The sequence below is a fragment of the Oryctolagus cuniculus genome, chromosome X, assembly GCF_051225735.1.
Source record: "Oryctolagus cuniculus isolate XC-2025 breed Fujian yellow rabbit chromosome X, ASM5122573v1, whole genome shotgun sequence".
NCBI lineage: Eukaryota > Metazoa > Chordata > Mammalia > Lagomorpha > Leporidae > Oryctolagus > Oryctolagus cuniculus.
Genome location: NC_142888.1, coordinates 111,184,191 through 111,197,796, shown reverse-complemented (window position 1 = coordinate 111,197,796; position 13,606 = coordinate 111,184,191). Strand labels below are relative to the sequence as shown.

The following is a 13,606-nucleotide window of genomic DNA, read 5'->3' as shown; positions in this document are numbered from 1 at the left end:
ATCATGAATTTATGGGAGGTCATGTCTTCCTCTGTGAGGTCACGAAATTCAATCAATGCTTGCCTTCCAATCTGCCCTTTGGTCACAGGGCTCCACAGGTGGAACATATCAAACTCACCAGCCAAATTATGACTCTTAATTGGTGTTTCTTTTAAAGTGGATATGTCATTTGTCAAATGTTCAATCCAGGCGCAGGCCTAGCCCCAGGCAAAATTATGAAGTAGGAGAAGAATGCCAGATACATAGGCGGCACTCAAATGTTTGTTGAAAAAAAAAAAAAAAAGAGTGAATGAGCCCTCCATCCCTGACTCCTTTCCCATCCCCCCAATACGTACTAGGTCACTATGCCCTTTTAATTCTATGTCCTAAAGATCTCATAGTTCTTTTTTTCCTTTCTAAATCTCCTCTGCCACACGGCTTTGTCATTTCTTGTCTCAGTTATTTTCACAGCCTCTTAACTGGTCTCCTTGCTTCTGATCCTGTTCCTTCTCCAAACCGTTCTCCACAATTGCTGCTACAGAGATAATTTAATAAGACAAATATGAACTCACCACCCCCTCTGCTTAAAGTTGCCTTAAGTGGTTCCTCAGGCTCCTCTGCATACCTTCCAGACTCTTTGTAATCTGGCCCTTGCTTACCTCTGTCGGCCTCACTTCTTCTAACTTCCCGGCCTGAAATCATCACTTAAACCTCTCCCCCTGCAACTGGGCCACCTAGGCCCTCCCTGGTGTCTTTGTTCACACTGCTTCCTTTGCATAGGCAACCCTGCCCCCCAACCCTTTTCTCACCTCAACTCCTACTGGTCTTTCAAGTCTGAGTTTAGGGTATCACCTCTCCTGGGATGCTTTCTCTGATCCACCCTCTGATTCTTTGGGACTCTTAGCACTTAACACACATTGCATTCACATTGTGTGTGGCTATGGTGCTCATGAAGCTTGTAGCTGTTTGAGGTGAGGTACCATAGGTTAAACTGGGTATCTCCATTGTCTGTATCCCACAGTGTCTGGCACAATATTTGTTAATGAATGAAGGAATACATCAATGAATCCACTCCTCAGTGAACTTCCTCTTCTTTGGCTCCTCTTCTCACCTCACAAGTCCTGGGATAGACTTCTCTTTCCTAGCCTAGCACGGTCCCCCCACCCTCGCCCTCACCCCCATCCAATTCCTGGTGCCGAGGTTCTCCTTTTTCTCTTTTTTGAGTCTTAAAGTCTACTTTCTCCCAGGTCCTAAAAAAAAGAAAAAAAAAACCCTGTAATCAGATAAACTAATTCACACTAAGGTGTTAGATCATGTCCTCATACAAGCACTGATTGAGTTCCAATGGTGTGTAAGCCACTCTGCTAAGGTGTGCATGTGTGTGCGTGTGTACATTCATAAAAAGAATTACCCTTAGCATCGTAGGTAAGAGCACCTAAATGATGATTACAGGAATCCCTCCTATGACAGGTATTTGGGTCTCAAAGAACTGGGTCGTTAACTGTGAAATTTCAGCAGGAAAGGTGGGGATTTGAGTCCAGGAGACTTTTCAAACCGCCTTCTACTCCGCCTCGGAAACCAGCGAGCTCCAGCTCTGAGAATTTGCTGTGTGACATGATTTTCTAGCGATTTAGGCTGGCTTCCAGCCCCAGGTGATTTCGTTCTTGCCCGGTAGCGCTTTGCTTCATTAAGGGTCATCCGGGACTGTCCTGCTGGAGATCCCTTCATTTCACATCTTGGGGGAGCGAGTGTTTTCTCTGACTTTATGTGGTTTTATTGACACAAACTTAACACTTCCAGACTTTTTAGGTACACTAATCCAACAGGAGGCAGGCTGTGAAATTCCGAGCGGCCCCAGCTGCGTCTGAACGTCAGTATTTGTGGGCTGGCTATGAGAACCGGGCCAGAGCCGAGTTGGGCAAACGGTTCGCGGGAAGCGCCTCAGCGAGCAGGATGAAGAGGTGGATTTTGCTTGGAGAAGGGACACCCTGTGTGGCTCTGCTGGCCAGAGACGAGCTGGGCCGGACCTGGAGAGGGCTCGTGATAAAGCAGTGGTGTGCTTCAGCCAGGGACCCCCACCCAGCCCAAGGGAAGGATGGAGAGGTTGCAAAAACCCTGAAGGGAAAAGCCCTCCCGGCTGTAGGCCAATGAGCGGCGGGAAGGAGGAGTGAGGCTGGGGAACTTCTCCCAGAGCCAGTCAGAAGGGACGGCTGCCGGGAAGCCAATCAGCGCGCGCGAGCCTGCAGCCCCTCTGCAGTAGTTATGCCAGAGCGCCCTGTGTAGAGCGCCGGCGAGCGGGCAGCTGCGCTGGGCTGCAGGGAGCTACCGCACGCGCTCCGTACCGTCCTCTCGCGCCGCCGCCCCGCTTGGTCCCCGCGTCGCGGCCCCCGAGTCGTCCCCGCCGTGCTCTGAGCCGCGGCCCTTTAGCCCGCAAGCTAACCGCGGCACGACCGCCCCCTCTTCCCCCCAACCCCCGACCCCGGGGCCGGCCGCGCGCTCCGTTCGCCCCGCCCTGTTCCTCCTCGCCCCGCCCTACCCCGGTCAGCCCCGCCCCGCCTCGCGCAGCCCAGCCGTTCCCGCCCTCGCCCAGCGCCCAGGTAGCTGCGAGGAAACTTTTGCAGAGGCTGGTTAGCGGCTAGTCTCTCGCTCCTCAGGGCCACTGCCAGGCTTGCCGCGTCCTGGGACTGCTCCCGCTCCTGCTGCCACCCTCTCACCGCTCTCCTAGCTCCCGGCGAAGCAGGATGGCCGGGACCGTGCGCACCGCGTGCTTGGTGGTGGCGATGCTGCTCAGCTTGGGCTCCCCAGGACAAGCGCAGCCCCCGCCGCCGCCGCCGGACGCCACCTGTCACCAGGTCCGCTCCTTTTTCCAGAGACTGCAGCCCGGACTCAAGTGGGTTCCCGAAACCCCCGTGCCAGGTGAGTAGGGGGCTGAGGTGCATTCTCCGCTCCCAGCCGGGAGCCACAGGGCGCATGGTGGTTGCACCCTCCCAAGCAAGCTAGCCCCGCGGAGCCGTGGTCGTGCGCCTTTGCCGCTGGGCACCCAGGAGTGATCGCTGAGTCGAACCAGCTGGGTCTAATGAGGGAGGGGAAGCATGGACGGTGTCTGCATCTCCCGGGCTCACGCTGCTGTCAGGGAAGGTGAGAGCGGGAGGAACCGCGGGGATCGCCTGCTGCTGAGAGCCCCCCCCCCGTTTTTTTTTTGGAGGGCGGGAAGGTGGGCGCTATTTCCCCGGGCCTCAGCGAACTGGCGCGCCCCACAACCGAGCCGGTGCCTCGGGAATTTGTTCGCACGTACATGTCAGAATTTCAACCTTAGCTGGACCGCAGTCCAACCATCCTTTCCCCACCGCTGCCCTCACGCCTTTCGTACTCCAGCTTGAGTTCCCAGGGCTCATGGCCCCAAGTGCAGGCGAAGTTGAGGTCAGATCTCCGAATCCGCAGTGGCGGGGGAAGACACGCGGAGGGAAACTTTTGAGTGGGAAGGTCCCCCAAAAGAGGAGGACTGAACCTTTTCCTTTAAAACAGAGTCCCTGGTGCAGGTTGATAAAATGCTTCCACACCGGTGCTTCTGGCCCAAGGAGTAGGAGTCTAAAGATGATTGAAATCCTCCCCCCTCCCAGGTTCATCTGCCTCCTTGACAGGCTGGACCCTGAAGGGGAGATGGTTTTAGGTGGAGGAAAGTTTCTGAACGCCTGCCTTTTGTTCTGCACAATCAGATCGTGCCATAAGGGCATATTTTAACCTTAACCGGGGGCTGCCGCTGTCAACAGATGAATATTAATGGTCTTCTGTGATTGTCCAGCATTTGGACAATTCCAACAACGCCTGCCTTAGAATCCAATTAGGAGAACTCGCTACACTTGACAATGCAGGCCGGAAGAGTCGGTTTCCAGGAGGTTAATTCCTCCGAGGTGCGCTCAGAAGAAACAGCTGACTCTGTTCGGAAACAAGACGTTTGTGGTCTCCCGGGTCTCTAACGGACCCCTCGGCAGTAAGCCGAGGTGCGCGTCCCGCGTCCGAGGGATCGGGGAGCAGCCTTCGCTAAACCGTGGCTCTCAACAAGTCAGGGAGGCGGGCCTGACGCTTGGACCAAGTTGTGAATGTGGATGCGCGCCCCGTGGGCGCTGCCAGCGGGCGTTCACTGGCAGGAGGTTACCTAGGCAGCCAGCGCGCCCTCAGCCTTTTCTTTAGGTTGATGAAAAGAGCCGAATGAGCCTGCTGTTTAGTTCTGCAAAGGTAATTGGTCACCCTTTTGGGGGACTGAAATGCATTTGCGCATATGTTAAATATTGCTTCGCAGGATACCATTATAAGGGAGGGTAGAACTACCTCTTCCGCTGTTGAGTGTTAAAAACGTACCACGTGGGCGTGTGCAGGAGCTGTGAGGGGCAACCTATGAATCAGTTCTACAAAGCTGAAACAACAGGCGAAGTGCAAGTGCCATGGTAATTAGATTGCTAAGGTCTGGGAACATGCTTTTGTTGATAATATAAAAATTGGTCCTCACCAACCGAACCCCTACAAAATGAATGGGTCTGAGGTTGGGGTTGGGGCCACATTTGGCTGATTCCCGGTCAGGGAGTAAAGGTAGCACTTAAAAGCCAAAAACACCAGAGGAAAGTGCAGATAAGTCATTTAGTAACCCTCTTCTCTACACACACACACACGCACACTTCCCCTCCCCCCTCCCCCCAGCCTTCTGGCTGCCTGCCTCTTTGCAGCATCTGTATAAAAGTATTGGGAGGGCCCACACACTGTGTGTATGTGATTTGGCCTGGGCTTCCTCTCTCCCGCCCTTACTCTGCGCCTAGGGATGGCTATACTAACAGAGAACGGGGACTTGCAATACAGCTTTTTTTTTTTTTTTCATTTCCCTCTACTGTTCTGAAAACTCTGTAGAAGAAATCACTTTTCAAGGGTGTTCCGCATCTAAAAGCCAGCATTGCCCGCTCTAGTTCTGTTTAACAAACTGTTGAGTACACATGGCAGCCAGTATCCTGACTCTCATTGGAGCAAAGCCCAACTACAAATATGGCGATACCCACATATCTTGGATGTTCTGGGGGGCAGTGCAGATTTCCAATACTCTGTTCTGCCTGGAAACCATGTGTGTTGAACTTTCGTTGGACAAATATGGTCACTCCAGATAGGGCAAACATGGTGCAAATCCTCAAGTCCGGGTCTGGAAAGAGCTCATCAGTATTTCACAGAAGAGATGATAATGGCAGACTAAATACAATGCCAAGTGCATAATTTCAAAATGAATTAATGTGTAATTTGCTGCTGTCATTCAGTGGTTGGAAATTGAAAGAGAGCTGCAAATTATTTGATAGTTATGAACCATCATGATGACCGCTGGACTCCCCCCCCCATCTATATTTTAAGTCATGTTCAGCTTGTCTGCTGCACTGTATTAACTGCATTAAAGCTTTCTTTGTCCCAGATAAAATGAGTATCCTTCACAGTAAGGCGAAATTCTCCAGAATGTCTTGTTTCACTTACACGGGGAGCATTTTGGATTGACTGCTAACTTCGGCCATTAGCAGAATTGGGTTAGAGTGGATAAGGTACATTTCTTATGCTAATATGGATGAGACTAAATGGCATTTGAAATCAGCTAGCCTAAAAAATAAATCACTGGTGCTGAAGGACTACACTAGACTTCCACAAAGCTGATCTAAAGCTTTACAATCTGATGTTCCCATTTCTTTCAGACTGTTCAAAGATGCAAGATAGCAATTCTAAATAGCATGTCCCCAAAATCCATAGATCTCTTCATACCCTACTCTTCTTTTTTTTCCCAGGGATTTGTAACTTGGAAAGCAACACAGATGGAAACCAGGCGCACAGAGTTAGCATTTGGCAGAAAAATCCATATTAACTGACTTTCAGTGCAGCTCTTTTGCCCTTATTTAATTTAGAAAAATTCAGAAAAAAAGCCAATGAGCTCATAAGTCTAGATGTTTATTTTGTTTTGCCTAACCTACCCACAGGCGCAATCAAGAATGGATACAATTTTAGGCAAGGGAAGTGAGCTAGTAATCAGACAATGATGTTTCCAATTGTCTCAAGGGAATGTTACAGAAGTCTGAAAAAAAATTCCTCCAAACAAAAATCAAGTGTAATTCACTTTATGAATGCCATACACCACTTTTGTGGGGGGTGGGGGTGTAGAGGATGGATGGGAATGAGAAAATCAAACAAACCTTACTAATGTTGCAACTCCCAAAAGATTGGGGGATCTTGCCTTGGAGGGCCTTGGAGGGCCTTGGAGGGCCTTGGAAAGTGCAAGAACAAATCCACAAGGCCAAATGCCCCTACGGGTAAAAGGCAGCTTTGAAGAGCCAAAATCCACTTGGAGTTTCTTGAAATAGATGAAACAACATTAAAAAAAAAAAAACAGCATTCTCAAAACAAAGAGCTTGGTATTTTTTTTTAAGTGTGAGAACTAGCAACCGTAACTGGGTTGCCAGCTGTGGTTCCCCAATTAGTTTCAAGTATTCAGCGGTCTCGGTGTTTATAGACAGAATAAGAAGTGATGTGTAGGAGGGTTTTCTTTCCTCTGAGATTGTACTAGATCGTTGGGTTAGCAGGTGAGTTGTTAAAACTTTGAAAAAGTTGTTCTATTGTATGCTAATGAAACATTTTAGGGAATTCTTCCTGACGTGGCCTGAAAATATACTATTATGCTAATCCTCATACTGGTAGTGAGATGTGCTTAGAAGAAGCTATCCATCTGAAGGTAGGGATGGCTGGTGATTGGTGGGGCACCTTGGCCTGAAAGGAGTCTATGACTTTCCACTCCTTGGCTGGCTCTGTATTAGGTGGTGGGGTTGCAGAGCTGAGTGAGGCACAGTCCCTTTTGTCAAGCAGCTCACAGTCTAGTGAGGGAGCAAACAGGCTTCCCAGGAAACATGTAGGATTAAATAGGGTGAAAAGGGCTAGAAAATACCTCCAGGAAATTGGCTGAAATGGTCACAATAGCGAGCCTGGGCAAGGGAAAAGAACTCAAGAGATGAAGTGGGAGATAGGGAGAAGTGTCTTAATAGGGCTGCCATCTTAAAAAGAATTTTCTTAATTCTTGGAGCAAATTCCATTTTGTAAGCATTAGGAAATACAGACAGAAGATTTGAATGAATGCTGCATGACACAGATGGTGTCAGTTTTGCAATGTGCTTTTTCTTATGGCCTAGTAGGTAGGTTGTATCCAATATTTTGATGCAATATTTTTGAGCATTCTGCTCCTTCCATCTTTAGAGTTGCAATGTTTGCTGTTCACTGTAGCCTAGAAAAAAGGCTGCTTATTACCAACCTGGGAGAAAAGAGTCCTGGATTTGTCTGGTATGAGACAAGACAGAAATGTTTTCTCCTTAAATGGCAGCTATCAATGACCATGCCAACTTTAGTGTTTGATGCATATACAAAAGCATGGGTCTTAAGAGGTATCTTATTACTCATTTCTAAGAAAATTGAAGATAATCACTTATAACTTGTGCACACGATACATCATTTGGAAAGAATTTCACTGGGGATCATGTTGCTCAACTGAAAAAGTTCTGGCATGCTGAATTTGTACATTTTTGTGAATGCTTCCTTTTACTCTGATCTCTGGTTTTTTTTCTGCATATGGTTATTTGTATGTTTTAGATTATAAGATTCTTAAAGGGAAAGCACTGTGTGTTAGCAGTATTCAGCACAATGTTAAGACCGCCATACAGCGTTTAGTAAATAAGTGATGAAAATAGGATTTCTAGATCTTTATGAACTCTATGAAGTCTCACGAGTTTTCTTTTTAAAAATTATTGGTTTATTTTATTGGAAAAGCATAGAAACAGGCAGGCAGAGACAGAGAAGAAAAGCAAAGTGAGAGACAGAGAGATGTCTCCTGTCCTCTGGTTCACTCCCCAAATGTCTGCAACAGCAAGGAGAGGGAGAGAACTCAATCCAGGTCTTTCACATGGTTGGCAGGGATCCAAGAACTTGAGCCACCACTTGCTGCCTCCTTCACATTAACAGGGAGCTGGAATTAGAAGCAAAGCCAGAACTGGAACTCAGTCTTTCTGATATGGGATGTGGGCATCCCAGTCGGTGGCTTAACCACTGTACCAAACACCTATCCTTCCCAAGCTTTCTCAAGCTATATGTTGTAATTCCTATTTTAAAAGCCTAACTCCTAATTGTTGTGGTACATTACTGGGGTGTGTGTACCAACTTTTTAGGTTACATATATTTCGACTAAGGATGGACACAGGCTTGCTTCAGTTAGCTGGCAACTCTCACTCTCGGGTGGTTGAGTGCCCAAAGAAATCAGCAGCATTGTTATGACTGGCTTAGTATCATTAAAGTTCAACTGTTACAGCACATAAATTGTAGGACATCCCTTAAATCAAGTCATGTTTGATTTAACGTCAGCTAGACCTTTCTCGCTAATGGTGATATTACCATATTTGGAGTTGAAATATAACACATGCACAGACCTGTTGATGTACTATCCAGGTTTCTGTAACCCAGGTCAAAATTCATGTATAGGCTCCATTCAAGAGACCATTCCAGAAGCCAGTGTCTATTTAGCCCTAAGACAAACTTGTAAATAGGTTTGATGGTTTTGGTAATGTAGGGTCTAATGGGAAGTGTGAGGAGAAAAATCCCCTGTTCATCTGCCCATATTTAGCAAATTGTCTGGCTTGAAACAGGATCCCCAGCACTCCATTAAGAAATGAGTATCAGAAAATAGACGGCAAGTCATGAGCCCCAGGCTGGCTTTAGAGACAGCATAGAGGAGTGGGAATTTACCTTTGCGATATAATGATAGGGGAAATGTGATTCGGAAACCAAGGTAAAGGTGGGAATATTAGAGAAAATGTGCATTTTGAAATTTGTGTGTGTGGGGGGGTGATGTTCACTGGATCATTAAATTCTTGAATATCTTGTTGAATATAGAAAGTAAAAGGAGATTTAGTGCCATACTTCAAATTAGGCCAGTTAAAGATCAGTTATCTAAGTCCTGATATTTTGAAATATTGTTCGCCATTTTTAAGCAAAAATGAGTCCAGATTTATTATGAAGAAAGGCGTTTTCACTTTTACTTCTCTTTATGTATAGCTGGACAAAGCCTCATTTGAGACTTTTGTATTTTTCTTCATGAACATAAAGGGAGTCAATGTTAGGACCAAAATGCATTGCTAGTGTTCTGAACAGTTAATTACTTATAGCTGAAATTGTATTTTTATACTAAGTTAGTAAATCTGCTAAATTATTTGAACTGTACTTAATAGGCTGATATTGATAAATAATTGATAGGAAGGGAGATAAAATACAAGCGAAAGTAGCAGTAAGAAGAGACAGGCAAGTCAAAGCCATTATAAAAGAAACCTCCACCCACTGTATTCCATGCATCTGCTTGAAGGTTGAAAGAGATACGTTTCTCAGAAGTGATGATTTTGAAAATATTTTGTATTTTTCAAAGTTTCCAGAATGAATCATGCATTTATTTCTTACTAATTGAGAAGGCAGAATTTGAGAGTAAAATTTTAATTGCCTTTGAAAATAAGATTATTACTGGAAAATTAGAAGCCCTGATTATGGCAACTTTAAGGTACATGCTCGTAACAATTTATATCTTCCCCATTAGACTGTGATCTCCTGGAGGTTAGAAGCTGTATTTTACTCATAATTGTATCCATTGTACAGATAATAGAGACTAAATGTATTTGTAGACTAAATGAATGGGATTATAAATGTATTACAAACATAAGATTTCCGTAAACCAATATTTTACTATTGATCTGTTTTTACTGATTTACTAAGGTTTCTAAGAAAAGTTAATACTTTTCAGATCAGAACTCCATTTGTTGTCTATAGGTAAGTGATAAAGGGTATTTTATTTCATTTGGCTGCACTATAACTTCCTGAATGAAGTAGACTAGCCAAGTCTTACAAAAGGTAAGTCTTTTGTGTCCATTTCCAATTTTATTCTATGTAACTTAATGGTAAATTAAGGTTATGCACACACATATATAAGTATATATAGCTGTCTTCACTTTACAGATATGTGGTGTTTAGGTTTGTGAAAGTAAAGCAATTTGGTGTCAGCTACAGAAGCATATACTGAATATATGTAAGTTTTTCCTACTGTTTGGTATTTTTACCTGTGACATCAGGCTTCATAAATGTACATTTAAAATGACATAATCCAGGACTGACATTTAATCTGACAACTAATACACCATGTTCTGTACCTGAGGACCTGGGTCCTATTCTCAGTTCTGACTCCTGACTTCAACTTCCTGCTAATGTGGACCCTGGGAAGCAGTAGTGATGGCTCAAGAAATTAGGTTCCTGTTACCTACACGTGAGACCTGCATTGTATCCCCAGCTCCTGACTTTGGCCCTGCCCAGACCTGGCTGTTGTGGGCATTTGGGGAGTGAACTTGTGGATGGGAGCATTCTCTCTCTCTCTCTCTCTCAAAAAAAAAAAAAAAAAAAACCTAAAAATAAGAAAAGGACATAGCTATGGATATTTCATTTGAGTAGGGTAAAGGCCCTCATGAGAATTCTCTTAATTTCTATATGGATTAGGCCAAACTTTCAATTATTTGGCTAGGGATGATCCATCAAGCGGTTCTTTTAAGTAGAGGCCAGATAGGGAAGAGGGTAGAAAAGAAAGAGAAGATGATCATTTGGAAAGAAATATTGTAAATCTATTTGCATACTATCATCCTTAGTTACGGTTCTCTCTCTCAAACTCTGCGCGTTCGTGTTAGCACATACAGTATCATCACATCCTGGGCTTCTCCATTCCTCTTTGTCAAATTTTGGATTGAATGATTGAAGCTGAGGGAAGCATGGTCAAGAGAGCAGGAGTTCAAGTGACAGATATAGGCAGGTGATTAAATACTCTCACTGTGGTATAGATCAGAAAGTTATCTGGAACATCACTGACAGAAAAGATTGGAAAACATTTTGCTATAAATTAGAAAGTTAAATGGCACATAACAGATGGGAAGCATTTGAATATGGAAATTGTCATGTGTGCAGAGCTAATACAGAGGGATACCCAAATCGCGTTTGGTTCCCAGAAATAATTTATCTGTACTTCTGCTTACTCACTGTCCATGGTTTTTGAAATACATAGCTTATTCATGGCCTCATCTATACTCTACGCTCATTGAATGCAGGAGCCATATTTGATTCCTCATGACATCCTTTAATGTGAGTAGAGTGCCTTGCCCAGTTGTTAATAAATTGAGTAATTAGTGGGAATGAATACCTAAAGACATAGTTTAGAGGGCTTTACCACTGTCCGGTGAGATTCTGAGATGGTCTCTAATTGTAGAATGACTGATTCCCTAAATGCATTGTTGTCCATACTGATTTGTAGCAGAGACTGAAGAGGTGGTGGGAGAGCTGAAGTGTAAATTCATAGATTATATGTATGCATAGATATAGAGGGGTTTATATTATTTTGATAGTAGTATTCAATAGTTATTATTTAAGCTATTTAAAAGTTAATTATCACTCTTAACAGTGGGTGGTCTTTCCTTTGTGTTCTGAAAGCTTGTTCTCATGCATCTCATGTATATATGATGCAGTAAATCCTAAAGTGTTTGTAGCTTCTGAGTTCCAGATACATGCTTGGTTCCAACACACATGCGCACACACACATACATTTGTATACTCATACATTACATACATATGTCCCAACAGGTGTATACCTTTAATAACCCAGAGAATAAGCTGAATTTATACCTGGAAGACCTAGGGGGTACAGCTGTTCAGAGATCAAATAAACCATTTTCAGTGTTACTGGTCCCAAATTGTTTGAGCAAATAGTCCCTGATTTCATAGACCTATTGCTTACTTACCAAGTTCCATCATTTCCCGCAATACAGAAATGTGATACTCGTTAAGTAGTGATAGTCAACCCACATTGTGAATCCATACACTGGATTCATGGCTTGTTGAGCTCCATAGAAATGAGAATGTGACCCAGGAGGTACTTTGCAAGTTAGGTTTCATGTAATGATTGTATCGAGGGCCACATTTCTCTGTTTTGGAAGACAGATGGAAATTCACAGAAAAGAAACTCACTAATGATGATCTTGATATGCTTTCTCTCTGCAAGCATATGCAGAGAAAGCTTTTAATTCAGTTTTGATTTAGACCAATATTTTTTGAGCATGGATTCCATAGCAGGTACGGAACTAGGAACTAATGAATGAGATAAAATCACTGCCACCAAGGAGCTTCCTGCCTAGTGAGAGAGCCAAACAAGGCAAACAAAACCATGGGTGTCAAGGCTGCCATAGAGCTGGGTACCATGTAGGGGTCTGGCTGATGCACAGTTGCCTTAAGAGGGCTGTTATGTAAGGGGTGTGTAGAAGGTGCAGAGTTAGGAGACAAAATACACGTTTATTGGGATGGAGATATTTAGCTTGGAGGACAGATGGGTAAGTGGAGGGAAGATGAACTAGAAAAGTAGATGGGTAATATGCTGAGGAGTTTGAGTTGTATCCAAGGATGATGAGGAGCCATAAAAACATTTTAAGAAGGGAAAAATGGAGATGACTAGAAAGTGAGTAGTGGCAGGGAATTTGAGCAATGCAGGTGAGGAAGCAAGGGACTAGTAAACAGAATAAAAGCTAAGCTTGAGAGAGCAGAGGAAGTAGAGAAGACATGAGTTAGTGACCAGATATGAAGACAGAAGGAATAGTTAGAACCTCTCATTTTTCTGGGTGTGGGACCATGACACATAATCGGTGCTCAGTAAATATTTTTTGAATAAATGAGTAAAATCTAGGGCCATATTTTATGCATTTATTTGAAGTTAGAGAGAGAGAGAGACAGAGACCCAAAGCAAGTGAGTGAGCATACAAGTGAGTGCTTTCTTGTCTCCTGAATAACTCCCTAAATGCCTGCAATGACCAGGGCTTGACTGGGCTAAAGCTAGGAGCCGGGAGCTCAATCCAGCTTTCCCATGTGGGTAGCCAGAATCCAAATACTTGAAGCCACCACTGCTGCCTCTTAGGATCTACACTGGTGAGAAGCTGGAGGGGCCATAGCTGAGTATTGAACCTAGGTACTCTAATATGGGATGTGGGCATCTTACCTGGTATCTTAATCACTAGGCAAAATGCCCACTCCAGGAGCATATTTTCAGGTAAGTTCAGTTTTGAACAGGCTTGGCTGGAGGAGTTCTTTGATCATTGAGGTAGTTTAGGTCTGCTAGGTAGTTCAAGTAGTGTTCTGGATCACAGAAGGCAGAGAAATCAGGGAAGGAGCTACATGCTTGGAAATCATCAGGGTGTAGATGGTAATGAAAGTCCTGAGAATAAATGAAATCACTGAGCCGGCGCCGTGGCTCAATAGGCTAATCCTCCACCTTGCGGCGCCGGCACACCGGGTTCTAGTCCCGGTTGGGGCGCCGGATTCTGTCCCGGTTGCCCCTCTTCCAGGCCAGCTCTCTGCTATGGCCAGGGAGTGCAGTGGAGGATGGCCCAGGTGCTTGGGCCCTGCACCCCATGGGAGACCAGGAAAAGCACCTGGATCCTGGCTCCTGCCATCGGATCAGTGCGGTGCGCCGGCTGCAGCGGCGGCCATTGGAGGGTGAACCAACGGCAAAGGAAGA

General features: G+C 45.0%; 1 protein-coding gene across 2 annotated transcripts in view; it reads left to right on the top strand.

Moving 5' to 3' along the window:
- The first annotated feature begins 2,237 nt into the window (after positions 1 to 2,237).
- Positions 2,238 to 13,606, top strand: part of GPC3 (glypican 3) — a 450,311-nt gene continuing 438,942 nt past the window's right edge. The window contains exon 1 of one of the 2 annotated variants that reach the window (XM_002720303.6): positions 2,238 to 2,895. In XM_002720303.6, the coding sequence (XP_002720349.1) occupies positions 2,721 to 2,895 (175 nt within the window). In that variant the 5' untranslated portion in view covers positions 2,238 to 2,720. Of the gene's footprint in view, positions 2,896 to 2,973; positions 3,118 to 13,606 lie in introns of those variants that run through there. The other variant, XM_089324361.1, reaches the window with a different exon arrangement.